At 37.0% G+C, this 22,624-nt stretch overlaps 1 protein-coding gene and 2 long non-coding RNA genes across 6 annotated transcripts; 2 read left to right on the plus strand and 1 right to left on the minus strand.

The window, feature by feature from the left end:
• The first annotated feature begins 3,942 nt into the window (after positions 1 to 3,942).
• Positions 3,943 to 5,991, plus strand: LOC147515320 (uncharacterized). The gene is made up of 2 exons (XR_015213414.1): positions 3,943 to 4,114; positions 5,604 to 5,991. It is a non-coding gene; the product is annotated as an uncharacterized LOC147515320 (long non-coding RNA).
• A 3,531-nt stretch (positions 5,992 to 9,522) lies between these two features.
• Positions 9,523 to 11,685, plus strand: LOC147515321 (uncharacterized). Its single transcript, XR_015210191.1, has 2 exons — positions 9,523 to 9,693; positions 10,241 to 11,685. It is a non-coding gene; the product is annotated as an uncharacterized LOC147515321 (long non-coding RNA).
• Positions 10,718 to 22,084, minus strand: LOC147515322 (ENTH/VHS family protein). 4 transcript variants are annotated; one of them, XM_086586772.1, is made up of 9 exons: positions 21,937 to 22,084; positions 21,172 to 21,217; positions 20,871 to 20,984; positions 20,397 to 20,644; positions 18,556 to 18,675; positions 18,284 to 18,440; positions 16,425 to 16,555; positions 15,803 to 15,838; positions 10,718 to 11,746 (listed from the first exon to the last, which is right to left on the minus strand). In XM_086586772.1, the coding sequence occupies exons 3-9, from the start codon at positions 20,944 to 20,946 to the stop codon at positions 10,919 to 10,921; spliced, it is 1,596 nt and encodes a 531-aa protein (XP_086442898.1). In that variant the 5' UTR covers positions 20,947 to 20,984; positions 21,172 to 21,217; positions 21,937 to 22,084; the 3' UTR covers positions 10,718 to 10,918. The 4 variants fall into 4 exon arrangements, with proteins under 4 accessions (XP_086442898.1, XP_086442909.1, XP_086442902.1 ...); XM_086586783.1 differs by having other exon boundaries at positions 18,284 to 18,434; positions 21,937 to 22,082; XM_086586776.1 differs by having other exon boundaries at positions 18,284 to 18,434; positions 21,172 to 21,230; positions 21,937 to 22,076.
• Positions 22,085 to 22,624: the final 540 nt, after the last annotated feature.

The following is a 22,624-nucleotide window of genomic DNA, read 5'->3' on the forward strand; positions in this document are numbered from 1 at the left end:
ACTTGAACAAGTTTCACATGGGCATTGGCCACGGTTTAGGACATTAAAGCATCTCTAGGTGGTAGTATTACCTTCGAATTTGCTTCCACAACTCAGAATTCCGCGAAAAACCAACTCTAGGTGGAAGCAAATCTGGAGTTATCACCTGTCTAGCCGCATCCGTAGATGCAAATTTGTGATTTTGGATGTGGATGCAGCACGACAGTGGTAATGTCGCGCGCCATTACTAATGTCACCCAAAATGTTTTTTTGACTTTGACCAGCACACTGCGTCACTACTAATGTTGCACGACATTTCTACTATAGCGCGATACTATCACTATCGCGTGCTCCAGCGGGAAAAATACGGGCAAAAAACGGTCAGAATTCTACATCCATATATCTACACTCATTTCCTTCTTCATTTTACAAACATTCAACCCAAACATTCCAATCAAACAACTCAACTATTTCACATCAATCCTCAACAAACAACACACACACACACATTGCCAAAAACTGGATCATGAAGTGTATGAGCCTTTTCCCTTTCAATCTTCATCTTTGTCTTCATCTTCATCGTCATCTTCTTCTTCATCTTCTCCGGCGGAAGACTCGGTAGATAGTCTTGATGAGAAATTTGTTAACGTCATTCCCCTTATGAAGCACATTTTGGCTATACTTGCACAAGCACAAGTACATGCTCCGAAGGCACCACATGGTGGTTCAAAGAAGGGTCGAAAAGTGAAACATAGAAACTATGTTTTGACTTTGGAAATCTTGAAGGCCAACTACGTCGATCATCCTGTTTTTCTGAAAGAGGATTTCAAACGGTGTTTTCATATGAAAAAAATTTGTATTCCTTCACATCTTCAATGATACTCAGACTCATTTTAAGTACTTTCAGCCTAAATTTAACAATGTTGGTAAACCTGGGATATATTCTTTGATCAAGGTGGCTGCAGTTTTGCGAATTCTTGGTTATGGTACGGTGGCTGATCAAATTGACAATCAATTATACATTTCCGAGCAATCTGGAAACCAGGCGTTGAGGCATTTCTATTATGCAATTATCAAATTGTACGGTTCAGTCTACTTGCGAAGGCCAAACATTGCAGACACAGAGCACTTGCTTGCACATTCTGCCAAACGTGGATGGCCGAGTATTTTGGGAAACATTGATTGCATGTATTGGGAATGACATAATTGTCCAACTGGATGGCAAGGTGCTTACAGTGGTTGTTCTGAAAACCATATGTTATTCTTGAAGCTGTTGCAACCGAAAATCTGTGGATATGACATTCTTTCTTTGGGATGTCAGGGTCACACAATGACATCAACATGTTGGACAACTCACCGGTGTTTGAGCACATGATCAATAGTACTTTCCCAACTGTTTATTTTGATGTAAATTATCATATATAGCTACAATATGGGTTATTATTTAGCTGATGGTATCTATCCTGACTATGCGACATTTATACAAACAATTTCAAAACCTAATGCTTTAAAGATGTAAATGTTCGCAACGATGCAGGAAGCTGCAAGGAAAGATATTGAAAGAGCTTTTAGGGTTTTGCAATCTAAATTTGGGATTTTGGTAAAAACTTGCAAATTATGACATGTGGAGACAATGGGTACTGTTATCAGAGCATGTATCATATTACATAATATGATAATCGGAGTTAAGAATAAAAATTATGAAATTAAGAGGTACATTCCTGATCCAGAAGGGCAACCACAGATCCCACCTACTCGAGAACACTACATTGAGGGGACTCCACGAGTTCAATCAAAGACTATGCATGATAGACTTAAAAGCGACCTTATCGAGCATTTATGGAGCATTAGGAGTGACTCACGTTGAGTCAATTGTTGTAATTTAATTTAATTTCGTAGATACATGTTTCTTCTTAATCATCAATAAAACAATGTTAATCAATTTCTCTTATATATATATATATAAACTAACATATATTTATAGAAAATAAAAATTCATTCATATTAAAAAAAACATATTACGTTACATATTCATAGAAAAATAAATTGATTAACCACTCTTAGTTCGCAAACTTTTTCAGCTCTCTAATACCATTACAACCATTTGGGCATGGTATCTGTGCATAGGTGTTGAAGTAGAAAGTGGTGGGTAAAGGGTTTTGAAGTTATTCATCTTAGATCTATATATGAGTAGAAGTGTGATGGAGCTGAGAAAAACCAAACTTTTCTATTTGTTCTTGGTAAGACTTGATGTATGAAGATGTAGACCACTAGTTATTAAGGTTTTGAGGATTAAAACATGAATATTATGGTGAGTTAAGTGTTAAGCATGTAGATTTTGATGTATAAAGGTAGCTTGGTTAGCAAGTTATATTCATTTGATTGATTCAAATGAGTAGAACCAACTTTGGTTGGTTGAATGAATGAATAAGAAGTTATTTTGAAGAACAATTTTGATAAGTAACAAGATTAAACACTTTGAATGGAAGAAAACCAATTTGATTCAATAAAGGTTGAAGCTTGAAAACAATCAAAATGGAAAACAATAACAAAAACTATTTAATCTACTCATAATTATTTACACTACTCCTAGCTAGCCTACCCTAACTTGCATCCTTATTTTGTGGGCATCTTTATACTTATATATGTGTAGAGATGTACAAGTTTGTCCTAATCTTATCTTATCCAACAAGCAACCTAATCTAGAACCTTCTTGTGTCTTCTTTGAGTGGATAGAATTAAGCCCTTTGGGCCCAAACCCATGTCTTTAGGAATTTGATCATTTGGTCTTTTGAGGCTTTTGTGTTTAGTCCTTGTCTTCTAAAGGATTGAGTCTTTGGTCCTTGAAGCCTTGGAGTGTTTCCTGAGCTTTTGGACTCTTGAGTTGACTTTGACCGTTGACGTTGACGTTGACTTTGATAGTTGACTTTTTGGCACTTTTTCTCAGTTGTCCCATAAGGTTCTTTTTATGCTCCTTTTGGCTCTAGAACACGTCTTTTGAGGTATTTTATCAAGAATAGGTTGTATCCTAAAAAAGCAATAAGAACATGGGTTTTCTACATTATTGATCATATAATTTGACTAAATCGAAACATATATTATAAGAGGATAAAAACGCATATTTGGGGACTGATCAATAGGGGCAATACCTATACCAATGATCTTCCTCGCCACAACACTTGCATATCAACAAATATATATATATATATATATATATATATATATATATATATATATATATATATATATATATATATATCATACATGCATTTCAAAAATCTTACTTTTTCACCATCTTCGTTACACCTTCTATATATGAGCATATAATTATGAGCATATAGCCTTGGCAATGTAGTGCTTTAGGACACCTTGCATTCAGATACTTGCATGATAATGCAAGGTGTTTCCTTGAGGTGCAAATTTAGCACCTATCTTGATCGAATGTATCAAAATAACATGATTGTTGAGTTGATTCGCCAACGTCGGTATGTTGGCTAGTTTTTTGCAATGATGAAGAAGAAGTCATAGTAAAATGAAATGGTTGTGGAGATAGTTTTGGAGTTCGGGGTGAGAATGAAGTAGTGTGAAAAAATTGCGTCTTTTTACTCGATAGCACGTGACATTGGTAATGGCGCGCGGGGTAGACCCTACATACATACAGATTTGCGTCCGATATTTGCCTCCACCTAGAGTTGGTCAAAATTTGAGGATACTTTTTTCAAATTTCGCCTTCAAACTTGGAGGTGATACTACCACCACCTAAAGATGCTCTTAGTGTGCTTCCTTCAACACTATTTAGATAAATAGTCACCGAACCAAATCGGGTGCTAGTTACATATAAAAGTTTTAGGGTGTGTTTGTTTAGTGGCAAATAGGGGTGGCAAATTTTATTTTCCCACTAGATGCACCATTTGCCAGTGTTTGGGTGCATTTAAGGACACTGGCAAACACTATTCTCAATTTGCCGGCAAATGAAATTTTCCCACTAGAAGTGGGAAAATAGAATCCACCTCTCCCCCTAAACTCTTTTGCCACTCGTTATTTTCCCACTATGCCAAAAAAAATTTGCCAGTCTCTCTCTCTCTCTCATCTCCCACTCCCGGCCTCTCACCCTCACTCCCTCGAGCTCTCGCAGGTAAACCCTTCTCATCTCTCTCTCTCTCGGTTGCAGGGTTTACTCTCTCTCTCTCGGTTGCTTTTAAATAGTTTGAGAGAGAGAGGTAGAGAATCAGTTCTAGAGATATGCCATACTGTCCCTCTCTTTGATTGTCCCCAAGTTGAATTTGGATTTGGGATTTCAAGTGGGTTGAAAGAGAGAAATGCGAGATAATTTTCGCTTGTTTTTCAGCTGACTCCGCGGGCTTCTCTGTTTTGTGTCAGTCTCAACACGTAATGCCATGTTATTTTCATTAGATTTATTCATTTCTCTTGATTTCTTATTAGTAAAATTTAATTAGGTAGTTTCGTTTTGATATCAATCGACTAGTCTTCAAATACATTTCCTCATCATGGAATCCTATGTATACCAAATACACTGGGCATTATCGAATGGGCATTGCAACAAGTCATCAGTGGGCACGCTACCATGCCTGTTTGTCATGGCCAATTTATCAATGTCATCGGATTGACCGAGACTGCTGGGCTACTTAACTTTCTTTCTCTAAACCCTTCTCATCTCTCTCATCTCTCTCTCTCAAACTATTTCCCACTAGTGTATGTGAGTGTATTAGTATGCGGTTCCATGGAGAGAGTGATGGGAGGTGGTGTGTGTGTGTATGTGAGTGTGTGCTGGCAGGTGGCGGTGGTGGTAGTGTGTGTGTGTGTGTGTTGGATTGGTGGTGTGTGTATTGAGTGTATTAGACTAGTGGTGTGGTGGTGACTGCCTGTTGTTGCTGCTGGGTGTTGTTGGGTGCTGATGCTGATGTTGCTGCTGTGCTGATGCTGCGCTGATGCCGATGATGTGCTGATGCTGATGTTGTGCTGCTGCTGTGCTGATGCTGCTGCTGCGCTGATGATGTTGTTGTTGTGCTGATGCTGCCTTCTGTTGTCGCTTGTTGTGCCGAGCTTTTGTGTAGTGAAATGGTCAAATGGTTTATTTAACTTATTATTTGAGATATTTGAGATATTTAACTATTTTTCTATGTGTTTTAGAAAGGGGGATACAAATTGCTTGTGGACTCTGTGAATGACGGTGTGTGTGTGTGTGTGTTGTGTTGGCTGGCGGTAGGTGTGTGATGTGTGCTGGCAGGTGGTGGATGATATGTATGGTGTGTGCTGGCTGGTAGTGTTAGTGTTAGTGTGTGTGTATGTGAGTGTGTGCTGCCTGGTGGTGGTAGTGTGGTGAGTGTGTGGTGGTGGTGGTGGTGCTGGCAGTGTGGTGTGGTAGTGTGGACTGGTGTTGGCCGTGCTGCAGGTAGTACTGCTACTGCTGGTGTGTTGCGTGAGTGTGTATGTGTGGTGCATGAGTGGTGTGATTGTGTGTGATGCATAAGTGTGTGTGCTGCATGAGTGTGTGATTGTGTGGTGTGTGCATGTTGTCTAAATCCATATTATTTGGCCTTCAAATGTAATTGAATGGAGGATCATGGTTTATTTTTATTATTGTTTTTGTCTCGATCCTTTAGGAGTTACTACAAATGCACAAGTGCGAGATGCTCTGTGAGGGGAAACACAACCATGAGGTGCCTGCAGCTAGGAGCAGTAGCCCATGAACTCAGTTGGTGGTAGTGTACCTCTACCCAACTCAAATACTCAAGCCTCGCTGACGCTTCAGAGAAGCACCGATAATTACTTGTTCGCATCTCAAGTTGAGTCCAAAGAGATGAGGATGCTTTTGAGTGCCTAATAAGATTAATACATGCCTGCCTATTGCGTTAGATTTTTTGGTTATTCATGTTTGTTATTGTACAAAGCAACTTTATCAACCAGACTCGCATGCGTTAAAGCGTACGTAATTACTCTTTGTTTTTTGGTTCGGCTAAAATGACTATTGGAAAACTTATATTCATACTAGTCTGCAATATTATCTTGTATTTTTATTTTATTTTTTGCTTTTGTTATACTTCATTGAGTTTGAAAACCAAAAAAAAAAAATATTTCCAAAAAATTGAAATATCATTTGCCACTAGAGAAAAACCATGTAAACAAACACTGACAAAATTGGCAAATCTCATATTTTCCCACTAGAAATTTTTGCAAACAAACACTGGCAAATTGAAATTTTCCCACTATAAATTTGCCCTCGGCAGAAATCTCTAAATGAAAAAAACGTTGGCAAATCTCATATTTTCCCACTAGAGGTTTGCCACTAAACAAACACAGCCTTAGAGTTTTTTTATCAATATTTTTTCTGGCTAAATGGTTCATATTATTGAACATTTGAATACTTGTTTCTTATGATTGGCATTATAACTTGTCAACAGGCCTAAATTGGCATCAATACTATTCAACATATTTATTAAAATTTACTTAGCTAGTAATCAATAGGCCTATAGACTTCGATTTGAAGTTTGATAAAAGATCCAACCCGACAATTGAACCAAAACTGAACATTCGGTTCGGTTTTGGTTTAGACTTTTAGAAAACAAAATATATTGGTTCGGTCTACGGTTTCTATAGGACCAGACCGAGAACAGCCCTACTTCAAATGCTCAAAGATGCTCACACACTAACCCTAATGACAAGTGACATACAACTATACAACTGATACAACTGCATTCTATTTTTGGTAGAGTTTTGATACAAAGTGATGTCATTAATTATAGGGTACCCTAATTATATCTTTGGATGAACAATATGATGAGGTCATACGACCAAAAAACCCGCACTCAATGAGCAAAGAGAATCTTTTAAGGAACAATTCCATAATTCAAACGGAAATTCGACAATTATGCCTTATGAATCAAATGGTTACGTACACAATCAAATGATTATGTTTGCTTGTATGCAAAGAATTTGATAAGAATAGGAAACTCTTCAGATATCGGGCCCTACCGCAACCGTTGCACTTGTGTGACATCATCCCAACTTTGCTCATTGCAACAAACCGTATAGATCAGCTGCCACAATCACATTAAGCTTAGAGTACTGTTTCTCTTAAGCTATCACAATTCCAACTTACATCTCCAACAGTTTTATACTTTTATGGACTCTAATTTTGCAGAGCATATGGTTTCGAAACTTTTGTGATGATCAAATAAATATTTATTTGTGCTATGGCATTTGGGATTTGACCATCTATCTAATAAGATAGGGTGTTTTTTTTCGCTACAGGACAAAACTATAATAAAGGACGGTCGGGATCATTTCTATCACCATTCTACGGCTACTGAGTAGTGATTAATCTCGAGATACGAGTTCTAATTAGAATTTTGAAACAGGAAACTGCCGGGACGGATCCCATTTGGTTTTTATGGGCTTTTCGCACACAAGTCGCGGGTTCGAGCCCAGAGAACACTAACGAGTTTCGGTTTTTTTTTTATTCAAATCTTTTTAAAACACACAGTCAACTCCACTACTTACCCTCCACTCCGTCACCATCAAAAAGAAAAAAAAAAAAAACCCCTCCACTCCAAAAGTGAGTATCATGCAGCATGCAGGCCGGTATCAGTTTTATATACTTAATTAAATAAAGTTTAGCTCAACAGCTCACAAAAGTTTTAGTCAACATTAGTTAAGAGTTTGCAGACCCGCACGAATTTCTTTCACTCCAAAGACATCACTTTCTATAAATTTTCACTTCAGCAATTTAAAACAATGTTATTAAAATATCTCAAATATCAATGTGAGTTTGCTATCTCAGTTTTTACAATTGTTTATCACTTAAGGATTTTCGATGTCAAGCAAGCTATTGAAGGGTTGATGAAGAGGCAAGCTATTGAAGAGTTGATGAAGACCAAAGAATGGTATGTGTACTGCAGTCGACCTACTGGATTGTTGATCATTTTTTTCCGCTAAACTCGGGGATTGTTGATCACACCATCTCGATAATCAAAGCTTTTCTTAGCTATATGCCTATAGGGGCTCAAAGACCACAAATCTGTTGGCAAGTTCAAGTCCTGGTTTGAGCCACATTTAAATAACTCATATGACTTATTAACTTTCGGTTCATGCCTATGTAAGCCATTTGAATGTGGGAAATTGGGAATTATTCAAATACAGATAAAAACATAGAATGGAATCTTATTTGTTAGTTGATTTTGGTGGAAGCGTTTCCCATTACTTTCATACTAACCCTAATCACCTCCTTCATTCGACGAGCCAGTGTGTTTAAGAAACATGTTAGTATATTTTCTACATTCAATCGACCCTTTTACAATATTCTTCAGTGATTAAAATGCATATTTTTAATATTTATTCTCTCTTTTTTTTCAATGTTTAAACTCCTCAGAATCGTATGTAGATTACATTTACAATCAGTAACACAAAGTCAATGTATACTAAAAGTGAATAATAGACTTAATTAAATTAGAATTTTATATGTTAATTCCTAAATATATATGAAAGTCAATGTATTTCAGTGTTTTTTCAATTAGGTGTTCTACTATTTACTACTTTGAGTCTTCGCCGTGCTCTTTGATTAGAGCTCCGTTTTGATTCTCTAACTTTGCGTGTTTCCAAATTTTTGTGAATCCTCAAGATAAGGGTTCGAATTTAATTGTTGGAATATGACATTAACGGGAACGAATCCCACTTCGTTTTTACGAGCGTTTCTCACACCAAGTCACGGGCTCGAGTTAGAGCCCATCATCAATTTCATTTTTTTTGGGCACTCCTTTTTTGCCCTCAGTTGGACAATGAGTGATATAACTAACAATAGTAAGGGGTCTCAGTTGGACCCTTCGGCATCGATATTCTTGGGTTTGGATGATAGTAGGATTTGTAGGTGGGATAAGCGTGATCGAAAAGATATGATTTAGAATCTCGCAAGTGAGAGTACATCCGTCGGACATCAGTTTTCTAGAGGGACAAACTTTCAGTGTTTTTCCATTATTGGTGGTGGTTCAATTGTGGTTGGATCTCTTGGTGGTAAAATTAGATTGTATTTGCCATTACTGGTGGTGGTTCAGTGTGTCATGAGTGCCGTCTGGCATGGGCATCAACTAGTTGATTAAATAATATAAGATAGCAATTCATTAATAATAACATTGTAATTGAAAATGAAATGTAGATCAAAATCATAAAATACCAATACTAGAGTTTGATCATAGTAACGTACACTTTCTACACACGCATATATAGTTTACACTTTACACTATACAGTTTCACACCATAGTGTACAGTGATTCACACGTCAATTTGGTTGAAATGTCAAAAGTTAAACAAGTACAAATATCGTTTTTTCCAGAATTCTGCACAGAATAAAAAAAAAAGTTTTGAAATACTCCTGTTCTCCAGCAGTCCAGCCTAGCTATGACAGTGTACGCGTCTCAAAACCATTCGTAGTGACATCATTTAGTAGCTCATCACAGCCTTATCATCTTAAGAACTGGAGTAACACTTTCTTTGCTTTTTGATGAGACATAACAGAAGGAATGCAGTGGTGGAAGCACGCGGGGTATGAATTTTTGGTACGGGTACGGCGGAGACCGGCAAGAGATGAGGAGAAAAGTGAGAAAAGGATATATCAGTGTGTGCTTAATGCTTATTGCTTAAGCTTGTGTGTAGGACCCAAGAAAGAACAAGAAGAAGTTGGCATTCATATGTGCTGCAAAGGTGTGCTGCTTGTCCTTTGGTCTCCTCTGTCATGTTGGGCATGCAAAGTGAATTGAACCCCTTCTTTGTCATCTTTCATTTATCTTAGGCAGTTAGGCATGTTTCTGACGCAAACACCCTACTTTTCCTTAGTTTATGTTAGAAAGTAACTTATTTGAAGACTGGAGTAATTAATGAATATAAGTTGAGCATGATTTTGCTAAAACGGTAAAAAGTAAGAGATGAAGAGAGAAATGCATGACGCATTTCCTCAGTCATTCTAACGGAAACAGGTGACGTTTATACAGTTGACTGCTTTTCCTGGTGAGCTTAATCACTTTTCAGATACCCACATTTTTAATTCTTACCAATTAATTTTCACAACATGTCTCGTGATCGAAGGTTACTTTATGTGTATGTGTCCATGTGTCTCAGGTATTTTAAGGGTAGGTCGTTTGATTGGTCCCAAGTTGTGTCCTGAACTCCCGATCACTCCTTAGTAGTAGTTTATTTCTTGATGCTTGTTTTGTTCTAACTTCTAAACTATGTCACATTTTGCTATATGCAGAGCAAAACTTGGCCACGTGCACATGAATTTTCTAATACTCGACTGTAATATACATTCGGCCTACCAACCCTAGGACTACAAGGAATGCTAGGAGCTACACTCAAAACCACATTTCTTCTTTCTGTGTTTCTGAAAAACATGCTCAACTTTCAATTCTCAGGACATGAAATTTATCTATGCGTTGATGATTTTGCTAAATAAATCATCAGCCAATTGTTGGTTGACAAAAGGGTATGACCCTGGGAACAAGCCATGGAAGACGTCCAAAATATAATTGGTAATTTAATTGGAAACTTCAAGCAACCTCGATCTAATCCAAGCACTTGACAGATATGAAGGATTCTCCCCGCTCTCTCGAAGCAAAGCTTCTCCTGAATCATCAAGGAATATGCAGATTATGAAGCAAAAAAAGTAACACATCACCTATGATTGGGTATTGTAAAGTTCTAAAATCATTTCCCACACAAGCTTCCAACCTTTAAGTTAAATAGGTATCTCTCGTATAAATTAATTGCCACTGGGAACGTTAACTAATATACAACTGTGTACTGAATTTATCCGAAGTTGCAGACCCTAGGATGGATAATTATGGGCAAGGAAACAAGAATTTCCATCTGCCCAAAAAAAGAGGTTACAGAGACTTCTTCCAAGTGCTCCAAAAATTGGAGCAACGAGAATTCACTGCCTGGAAATTGGATGAGATGATGCTGGCAGGGGTGGCTGGCTATAGAAACCACCTTCAGGTCCATAACTCTGGTAAGTATTTGGAGAAGCATAAGGAGGCATCCCTGTCAGTGGAGCTCCGACCATTGGATAACCAGGAAAAGGTGGCGTGCACTGCTGGGCTGAACCATAATTGTAAGATTCACTTTGCATTGTCCCCACTGTCTGCATGAATTGCGTTGAAGGCGGTTGGAGAATAGGTTGTTGGGGCGGTTGTGGCTGTTGCTGCACTGGAGGGGCTGGATGTCTCGGTGGCGATGAAGATGGAGGAGGTGGCTGCAATGGCTCGGAAGTGGCTGGTGGCATAGGCTGAATAAAGTCTGGATGTGGAAAAGGTGGTAGTGGCGGCTGTGAATGCTGAGGTGATGGATTGTAAGAAGATGAGCCATTCTCAAGCTTTGGTCTCTTCCCTGAAGCATACTCGGAAGAAGACTCAGTTGATTGGCTTCCTATGACACCCTCGGATGCCAGAGAGGAGAGAACATAGGTGAGCATTTGAGCTGAGGATGTTGAAGCTGCAAGCTTTGCAGCCACGGCAGCAGCTGCAGATTTCCGAGGGTCATCTTCCTTTAAGGAACAACTATTCAAAGGTCCCCGCTGTGTATACATGACTGGAGCAGATTGTTCTTTTTCACGACCATCAGTTGTTTCTGGAACAAGACTGGAATGTGTGTCCGAGTATGTGCTTGGTTCCTTCAGTCTATGCTCAGCAAACTGCCCACTCTTGATGTTCAATAATTGTTGGCATATATTACCAGCCCGTTCAGACCGAGATTGCGCAGCCTGAAAAAGAAACCGGAAATTATATGAAAAGCCCATTATACAACAGCAAAAAAAATGCAAACACTCACGTATCTTATTTAGCTATTCATATTGATTGTCGTTTGCAAGAGCACACATAAAACAAGACCATTCTTAGGATGGATATAGTACTCCAGAACGAAAGCTTTCTCACAATGCAAATCAGCTGGTACTAGTGCATTACTTGGATAAAACATCAGGGGATACCTAGAACAAGTGGTTTAAAGGCCTTAAAAGGTAACAAAAAGCATTTGTTAGGCATCAATTACCTTTCAGAAGGTGCCACAAAATTTTAATGTAAGTACATTGCTGGTATTGCATCTCAACATAGTAGCCAAGTCATCCAAAATCTATTACAAGCACAAGAACTAGTGCATTTCATGAACAGAACTTCTATAACAATTTCACAAGCGTTGCACCTCATTTCCCAAAAAAAAATCTTCTTAAATCTAATTGGATACAACTAGCAGCTCTTATGACAGCGAAAAGACTTCTCTACTCTCTCATTCCTCTTCTGGTCCTTGTCCTTCCCTTTTGGGTGCCTTTTACTTGTCCAATATCCGCTTATTCTTCCATTTCGTTTTGTTCACATCATCTTATTTGCACTTTAAAAGGGGACAGTCAATTCACTTCGATAGTATTGTTGACATCTGGATGGTGTGTGCAGTGAAGACTAGGGTTCAATCTGATAAAAAAAACATACATACCTAACTGGTCAAAGGCTAAGGCAAGGGAAATCTATGGATTGCACTACTAGGTAAATACCTATCTGACAACACGGCTCAGTATAACCTAGTAGCCAAATATATGGTGCAAGCCAAAGATGAGTCCTCAAGCAGTACTCTGTTATATGCCAACATAAAATTGGTAGAAACTCAGAGCTCCACCTCTAGCACTTCTATGATTGATTCGCTTTGTGTTCCACTTTTCCATTACAGATACCACTCGATAGTCACAAACCCATTTAATCAATCATAACAACAAAATCCTAGGCTAATCCATCAAATAGTCCTCCAAATTATTCCAGACTTTACAAACAAGAGAACAAAAGACAGCCTACAGTATAGTTCATATTCACCACTTTAATCAGGCTTGTTTTTCAAAGTCATCAAAATCGTCAATTCTGGGAAGAGCTCTCATTGGATTTCCACAGAACCTGACTGTAGAACTTACTTTCTAGAGGAACTCTAAACAGGATCTTGAGATAGATTGGAATACGACAATACTGCAGATATTTTTCACCCATGGCTGAAGAGATCTAAAGTTTCGAGATGAAATATATCAATTTTGAGAACTCTCACATTTTTGTTCATTGGAAAGAACCCCATATATAAACATATCTCCCCCAATTGTAGCAAAGTCGGTAAGTCACAAACATAAGCAGTTTTCTTGCGGAATATGTGCTACAAGCTCTGAAAACAATTAAGATAGTACGTCCAAAATGAACGATTGTGCAAGAAGATTGCTTCCTTCATGTAGAAAGCAATCTCTTGGCCTTGGTTCTCTGAAAATAGAAACCAATATCTTGTGACCAACTGACAACTCCTTTAGCAGCCATATCGCAAGAACCTAAGCACTTCGAAACAATATTTAAAGAACTGAAAATCTACACATCCCATGTGGGACTATAACAGACATCTCAACATGACCCCTCACGTGTTGCATTACTTGAGCCTAACACGTGGACAACACACTTCGGTGACGTGGAGCCCTTTGGGACAAACACAATAGCCAGCTCCAATACCAAGTGAATACTACTAAGATATATTTATTTCACCACGGTGAACAATTACATAGGCTCACTCTCCTAATGAGGAGGGAGCGGGAGCATGTGACAGAACTCCTAGCTCTCCAATATGGGACTAAAACCCACACATAATAATACTAATATGACTCTAACAATATCACTTAGACTTGTACATTCTCAACATCTTCTTTACACTCGACAAACACCAAGGTATTATCGGCATATTGGAGAATTTCCTCAAGACTCGATATGTACCCTTTCTTTTCCCCAATTCCACAAATCCAGTGAGAGCATCAGCCACCATAATGAATAATATAGGAAACAAAGATCACCCTGCCACACACCCCGAGAACTTCCAACGAAACCACACGGAGAACCATTCACTATAACTATAACTGAAAATTTTGCCGTAGAGAGACAAGTCTTAATCCAACGACGCCATCTATCACCAAGCCCCATTCTTTGCATAACAAATTCATGAAATCCCACCTAATGTGATCAAAATCTTTAGAATAGTCCATCTTGCATACAACCGCAGGTCTATTGACTCTATTGTAATAACCAATAACCTCATTACCAATCAAAGCTCTATCAAGAATTAACCTGTTATCACCGATGCACCTTGATACTCAGAAATGAGAGTGACTACAAGTGACTTCAGTTTCCTAGTATGAGTTTTGGCAATAATCTTTGAACTCCTCCCAAGAGACAAATTCGTCTAAAGTCCGCAAGAACCACTACCCCTTCCATCTTAAGAATAAGACAAATCTGAGCAGTATTATGCCTCCAATCAAGGAATGAATTATCTTGGAAATTTTTCACCACCTTCATAATGTCACCTTTATGAAGTGGAGAAAACCTACTCCACTTCTCTACTCTTCAGTTCATGGAAACGTTTCATGCTCTGACCATTAATGTTGAAAGTGGAACCATCCTTTGGATTTATCATTGACTGCACCATGTACAAACAGAATTCTTACTAGAAATAGACCTGACAACTGGCCCTCAAGATGCAGCCTAGAGTTGTGCAGGCCCTTTTAGTCAGGTTCAAGTGACATTTAATACATGGACTTGTCACAAAAATTACTTGCTTCTATATTCTACCATTGGTAAGCATCATCCGTGATTTCTTCCAGCTCAATGGTGCTGAAGTTTCTAATGACTTCCTGTAGCAAGCAAGTCAAATATAAGAGGTCTTCATGACCATAAGACCCTGCTTTAAGACAACTGTTAAGTGAGGAGCTTTCCCCCAGTCACAGACTAGCCTTTAAGGAGACATTCCTAGTGGTGTTTTAAAGGTGACTAATCATATAGTCACACAATTCGTCCAATGTTTAGTATTCCTTAGTAACTTAGCATTCAAGGTTTGCAAACAAGTTTATGACACTGTTGCCAGGGACAATTATATTATTTTCTCTATATAGAATTTACTTTCGAATTTGTGCACCTCCTGCTTCAACAATCCCTTATATTTTTAAGTATTCCCCTCAAACATTTTATGTGCGAGCAAATGTGGTAAAAATACTATGTATTAATATAAATGTAAAGCTACAACTCAACATCAGTCGCAATCGATAATTCAGATGAAAAAGTTGAGTCAGATAGATAAGGTATTCAAAAGACCGAGCCAAGCTAGCTTCCTAGTCCACCTCTCAAAATGTAGGGTCTGTTTTGTGATTGAAGACAGATGAAAGAAGATGCATTTTACGGTTTTTTACCCTCCCCCCCCCCAGTGTGGGCGAAAACCTACTTAGTTCAGGATTAGCTGATCAAAAGGAGTTTAATCATCAAAACAAGCACTGCCCAAAACAGCAATTCACAGTAACATGTACTAATTCTTAAACTTTGGACTCCAACTCAAAACCAATTGGCAATATGTGGAACGGCCTGAGGAACTATATTCAAATATGCATGGCTGCAAGTTCCCGTGTGGGATTATGCTAAACATCTCAACACATCCCCTCATGGTGGGGTTACTTGAGCCTGACACAAGGGCAAACATACTTTGGGACCACATGGAGTAAACCAACCCTTTGGACCATATAGAATAGCCTGCTCTAATACCATCTAAAACTCTGGGGTATGCCAACTGGCAGTAAGTAGAGCGACCCAGGAACTATACACTATTATGCAAGGCTTCAAGTGCCCCACGTGAGACTATACTAACTTCTCATCAATGATAATATGCCATCTTTTGTTCTAAAAACAATAAAAAGTTAAAAACAACTAATAATCAAATAGAAATTCCAATGCAAAAGTGAAAGTCCAAGAATGGAAGTTTCAAATATTACCTGAAGCTGATTACGGACCTCCTCCAATTTAATTTCCTGAAAATAAATTATTGTCAGATTTGTATCGATCAACATATGAAATATACAACCAGAATATAAACAACTATATACACCATCAGGTGCAATTTTTATTTCACTTGGAAGTAGATCATGTGGTCAATTGGGACAGTTAGCAGCTTGAGCTGTAAAAGATGCAGTGTTCTCATTTCTCATCTTGGATTACTGTTAAGTAGTTGTTGCATCTCTGAAGTCGAAGCTAAAATAAGCTCTAACTTAAAAGAAAAGGTGCAAACAAATCAAGGACAATAAATTGGATCATATCTGGACTCCCTTGTAATTACTCTCCATGTCCTTGAAGTAATTAAAAGAAAAGTTTTGATGTCGTTAAATACCAATTAGATGGAATAAAATAACACCAAGAAGCCACAATATCCCATCGCGATTGGGATAGGGAAGAGGCTGTTCTTGACAATTGCATCAGGTGGTGTGACATAGTTTTAACCAATGGTACTTTTATCAGATCCTAACTCAATTTATAGTTTTGGGGTTTGTGGTTGCCTTTACAAATGATAAGAAAATATTATTCTGCTCTATTCCTATATGGATCAGCAAAGGACTCAACCTGCTCCTGAAGAGCCTCTCTTAAATGAGACACAAGAGTTGCTCGGGATGATTCGACTGCTCTCAGCTGTTCAACGCATTCACTCAATATACCATGCTGCCCTTCTACAAATTCTGAACTATTAAGCTCCCCTGTTTATCAAAGAAGACAACATATGTATTAGAAAATCAGTCAATGTTTGGCAGTATCAAAAGAGATATTCCAGGAACCAAGAATATTATCTTTTGGGTGTTATACTATTCACCAGAGCATCAATGCGATGTTTCTTTGACTCACACATCACAAAATGACAGACACACCCACTTATGTAATTCATGTCGTATTTGAGAATTTTTATTTTTTGGATAAATAAAAGGTATTCATTGATAAAATTTGGAATTCCATCAAAAAAATTTATTTTAGGCTTTTAGCTAGTTCTCCATAGAACCCAACCAGCCCAAGTACAATAAAATTACATTTACATGCCGGTTACAATAATACTCCACACAAAGACAAAATGGGAGTTAAATTAATAAACACTGTCATAATATTCCCCAAGTGCTCAAATCTTAAATTTGGGGACTTCCCATATTAGACGCTTCATCGAGGAACCTGACACCTGAAACCATATTTGTGCATCAGAAAGTATGGAAGGTGGAAAGCCGCTAATTCGAAAAATGGGTGAGTTGCTATAGTTTCCTTCATCCCTCCCACATTCACTACGTAACCGCAACTAAAAAAAGAATCCTTTGAAACCATAGACAAAGAACTGGATTGATCTAACAAATTGCTTGGCTTATATCAAATCAAGTCTTTCTTATCAAACTCGTTGTCTCTTCAAAGTTGCCACCAAAGGTTAAACACAATTGCATATTTTTTTTTCGTTTTCCGATTTATTTCATTCTAATATTGAAACTTGGAAGTACATCTCGATTGAGAATCAGGAAGTAGGAAATTTTCTTTTCTTCACCTAATTCTACATTACTACTCACATTAGTATACTATTTCAGACCTGGTCAAAGTCTTATAACAAATTTAGGCCAATATCTTATTTCCAGTCAATAAGTACCCCAGATCTCTTTGTAGTAGGATTCAGTCATTAAAAACTAAGAAAGCATCCACAAGATTTTTTAAAAATAAATGAGGTATTTCATTGATTTGTAATCCCATTACAAAGAAAGTAAATGCAGCTTAACAAGATGCTAAACATAGGTTACCCGTTCCCAACTCAAAAAACAAAAAGATACTAAATACACGCATCAACGAGCTAGAAAGACCTAATACCAAGAAAAAAATTCATTTGGGTTAAACTTTCAAAAAATAGGTGAAGACTGTATTTGGTATTTATACATGGACCGTAGGATGGAAAAGCAACAAGTTTCTCGATCTACGACGCATCTTTACATTCTGTTCAGTAGCCAAATCAAGGACTGGGCTTAGTAGTGACTAGTGAATCGACAAGCTAGGGAAAGCCATGGTATTAGCCTCATGTAGAAGGCGAATTCGTGTATGAACTTAGTAGTGGATCCACAAGCTTGGGAAGGCCAAACGGATTTGTGTCTGCGCCTCATGTAGAAGGCGAATTTGTGTATGAGCCACATACATATATCAAATATAGACACGGACATAACTAAAATTAGGCTAAATAACAATTTTCATAAGAAATAAGATCAGTACACAGAATAACTAATTCATAGAGTATGTTTATGTACTGAATAAACCTTATTACTAGCTTCATAACAAGAAATTTATAAGATGATAATGTGGCTTTTGTACAGTAACAGTTAAACTATTATTGTATCCATTTTTAAGCTGCTTGATAGTCCTAATTTTGTGAAAATGACAAAAATAGACAGCAATAACCCTGAAATATGTGTTACCTGAGCTGCAGTCAATGCCAATTTCTTTCTCTACTCTATCAACACATCCAATTGCTGCTCTGCATTTGCTCAAAAGTGATTCTTCATCGACTGGACCATTATAAACAACATCATAACTTGAAGTGATCTTTTCAAGTACATTTCCCATGGACTGTTTCTGGTTAGGATAAAAAAAGATCAAAAGAAGATATACTTGAGTTTGAATCACAGCACCCACATGAACCACACTTATGAAGAACTGTGTACTAGTATACATGTTAAAAAGTCCTCACCACTTTTAAGCATGAGATTTTCTCATGTTTACTGGTGTTCTCCAGGTTCCTTCCCACAATTCCTTCCTTGAGAATTTTTCCACGTGAGCCAAAAACTTTTCTCTCTTCCCATATATTAACCTGGTTGGACAGATGCATGATATAAGAATAAATGCTACAGCAACAATTTTGAAGTGATCAATTGAACAACTTGATTAACGTCTAAAAGGAAGAAATTACATAAACAGAAGATTGCAAAACTAAAGATGTCCTCCACAAAAATCACCAAATACTAAGAAAAATCACCAACTTGATTTGTGAACAAGAAAAATTTCTCAGGGAGGAAGTCCTTCAATGGAATCTTTTCACGATTCCCTTGCCCAACTGAAACCTAATCGCTTCCCCAAACTACAATTAAACACTGAAAATCTTTCTTTCCTAACAACTGGTAGACCTAGTGACTAAAATAAGATAATAGCATCTGTGTACTATCTACTATGTGAATACAGAGTAAAACAAAGTGCTACGTCAGAAACTTACCCACTTTTGAAATCTAATAAGTAATTCTACATCAGTAAAGAAAAACGAAAAAAGGTCAACCAATGGACATAATGATCTAAAAATACAACGAACTTTGCTGTTATTTCTATTAGATGTAATGTATTATTTTTCTTGCCTACAATACATCAAATTTTCAATTCTTTAAAACTGATACAATCTGTTAAAATTGATTGAAGGGAATGTCAAATATCCGTTAAACATGATCACGTGAGTTGCACTCCCCTCACATTACTAAAATACCCTCTTTGAAAAACAAAAAATAATATGTACTGAAATAAAACTATGGGAAAATTCGTCTCTCATGTCATGTTGGCATCGATTTCTCTTAAACCATTGGGTGATAGTCATGTATAGCCTATACTTTGGATATTCTGAACCATGATTTTAGCTTAATGCATAAGGTAACTAAACAAATTTAGAAGAATGACTAATACTGCTAAGTTCCTCTTCAAAACAGAATAGATACTCCACAAAAACAATTGCTAGATTCTTAACAATTTCAAGAAAAGAAAAGAGAGAGAGAGAGAGAGAGGCCTCAAAATGCAACAAAAACAATGAAAATAAAAATGGTGTTTTCAAGCTCACAAGATTTCCCTATTGAGGAGGCTTCCTAGAGTATGTTTTTATGTTCTTGATTTATCAGCACTTAATTTCATAGAAGATTTGAAGAAAATATATATTTCTTTGCACCTATTCTTTTTAGGCACTTCTTTTTTCCTCTCATTTCTAATGTCCACATATATTGGTAAAGTCTGAGCATTTTAGTCATATAAGAAAAAAAATGATTAACTCATTGCCAAAGGGGAGAAACGAGAGAGGGGTTGCAACTCACGTGACCACTTCTAATGGCTAACTGACATCCCATCCAATCAATTTCAACAGATTGTAACAATTGTAAAAAGTTGAAAGTTCGATGTATTTTTAGGCAACAAAAAAAGCACATTGTATTAATTGTAAAAAAGACAAGCAAAGTTCATTGTATTTTTAGATTGTTATGTCTATGCCAATGCACAGTATTCAAATACTTACATCATCTTCAACAATACGCGACCATAACATGACAAAGTGCTTAGGCTTCATGTCTTCATCAGTCAATGATAAAACAAACTCGCCTACATGTGTACCTACTGGCGCACACACACACACACAAAAACCCCTACCCACCTAAATGGCTAAACCACAGAGCAAAATTCCAATTCCACCATCACCAGTTCCCCATCCCCAGTTACAAATACAAATACACAAACTACATCATATTACCACATAAAATAAAAATGAAAAGACATGTTAGTTCATCATACCAGTCGTAGTGCTGCATTTTTTGCAAATTCATCCCCATTTTCAATCACTTCACCAAGAGCTTCTGGAAGAAACTTCCAAAACTCAGCAACAAATTCAGAGCCTTTTCGCCTACTGTTCTGGAGTATATCATTTGCAAGATACAGAAAAGACAACCGCTGGTCTCGGGGGGAACAATGGAACTGCTTAGCCCAGGTTTCAACAACTTGTTTTGCTTTATTCATATGAAATATACACCAGTGTGAAAGAGCTTATCGGCGTCAAGGAAAACACCTCAAACACATTGATAATTATTAAATATTAATTAAGCAAGATTATTTTTTTATGGGGCAAGCACTAAGAACAAAATGTGAAACATATGAAGCATAACTAGCAGTCTAGCCCAGATAAGGCACTGAGCACAAACGAAGGGGCATGCAGTTTGAAAACAATTTTGAAATCTGAATCATCTCCAACTGCTAAAATCAAAAGGATACTCTCTATGCTTTGCTGTGAACTGTTGAGCCGGGCTAACTTTTCCACCAAAATCTGGGGATTGAAAGTACCGTTCATTTTTCCTAGTCTGATACTCTGAATAAATGAGATAAAACCTAGAAAGGAAAAATTAATTAGTATAACTCGCTAAAATATAGAACACTAACCAAAAAAACCAGTCTCTGCGATTCATTATTCAATATTACTCAGAGCTTCAATAAAGTGAATCTACATATTATACAAGTCAATATACATGTTCATGCTCAAGCACCATAATGCACCTAAATAAAGAATAAGGTTTACCTCAAAATTACTGTCTACTCCCGAACTGTATGCTTCACAAGGATCCCTACAAATGAAAGCTGAAATAACGTAAAACCAACTTCCAAAACAAGCCATATCTCATTGCAAGGATTAGTAATTACAATATTAACCGGAAAATACGCAGCACGGACAGTTGAAAAGGGAAATTTTGTTTTTGAACAAAACAAACAGAAGAAATGGGGTTGAACTCTATATCACCTCCATATAGATACACCCAGACTTTGAACAGAGACAAAGGACCAAGTATCTAAGATATACATTACACTGTTTATATTCCACATCCACCACATTACATTGCGTCACCATATGATCGATTTAATTTTTATTATATGCACATTGACTTAAGAAGTAATTACATGCTCAGTTTGACTTAAGAAGCTTTCCTTCAACTTCCCTTTGAAAAATCATAGGATCCTAATCCTACTGGAGCAGTAACTTTGCAGTACATAGTTTCTTATTCCTATCTAATTTCCATTTACACATTTATCACCCTTTTTAATTCTAAACACTCAAGTCTCTACATTATCTCTACAAACACATGGATTCTGAACTGACGTATACAGAAAAGTGATTGAATATATACACTAAGAATAAAAAACATCTCATTCATTCACTAAATATCAACTAAAGATTCATTATATCTCAGCATATATACAAATTTCAATAAAAAAGAAGGAAACTTTAACACGGAAAAACAAGCACAGCCATTCATTAAAACAAAAGCAAGCTTAACTAAAACTTTACCATAAACAAAGAGGAAAACGAATTTAAAATTGAGAATGCAACGACCAAGTAAGAAAGAAGCTGCTTTTCATGACAACATTCAAAATATTGTTTTGTTTTTCGCCGTGTTTAGAGGGGGCAGATAGATTGTGTGTTCTGTTTAAGATTCTTATATTATTTTAAGTACAGAACAAAAGGGCTTTAGTTTTCTTTTTACTAAAGTACCCTTGTTTGTGTTTTTGTAGGAGTCGCGTGTTGTTCACGTGAATGTGAAGTGATTCTATCATAATTTTTAACCAACAAAAGGGCTGCTAATGTCTCCCAAATCAAATAAGCTCAAATATACCAACAATATTTTGCCTAAAATAAATCTCAACGTGTTCAAACACATATTCACATTCTGTGATAGCAATCAAATTGTCATTGACAACAATTTGCATTCAGAGCTCACGTAGGTTTTTACTCTTTTAGGCATACATCAATTAGTGCATGACGTTTAAACCTTAAAATTGTTCAGAAATCGATCTAGTGTGCAAAAAGAATAAATTTTTACAATTTTGGTGAAGAAACTTATCGTTTAAAAAGCTTACCACAAATAAATATAATAAAGTTTAACCAAACACGTTTATTCAAAGTTGATTAAATAACAAATCCAAATAAACATTTCATTTTTGAAATAACATTTTTAACACTTGAGATCCAATGTTTT

Source organism: Coptis chinensis, chromosome 2 (assembly GCF_015680905.1).
Source record: "Coptis chinensis isolate HL-2020 chromosome 2, ASM1568090v1, whole genome shotgun sequence".
Lineage (NCBI taxonomy): Eukaryota > Viridiplantae > Streptophyta > Magnoliopsida > Ranunculales > Ranunculaceae > Coptis > Coptis chinensis.

Excerpts from the sequence above, each read along its gene's own strand:
- LOC147515322 (XM_086586772.1), bottom strand. The coding sequence starts at position 20,946 with ATGAACGGTACTTTCAATCCCCAGATTTTGGTGGAAAAGTTAGCCCGG. Across the intron at positions 18,676-20,396 it reads AAAATGCAGCACTACGACTG|GTTAATATATGGGAAGAGAG; the intron begins GTATGATGAACT and ends CTGTCCAACCAG. Across the intron at positions 11,747-15,802 it reads AGGTCCGTAATCAGCTTCAG|GCTGCGCAATCTCGGTCTGA; the intron begins GTAATATTTGAA and ends TTTCTTTTTCAG.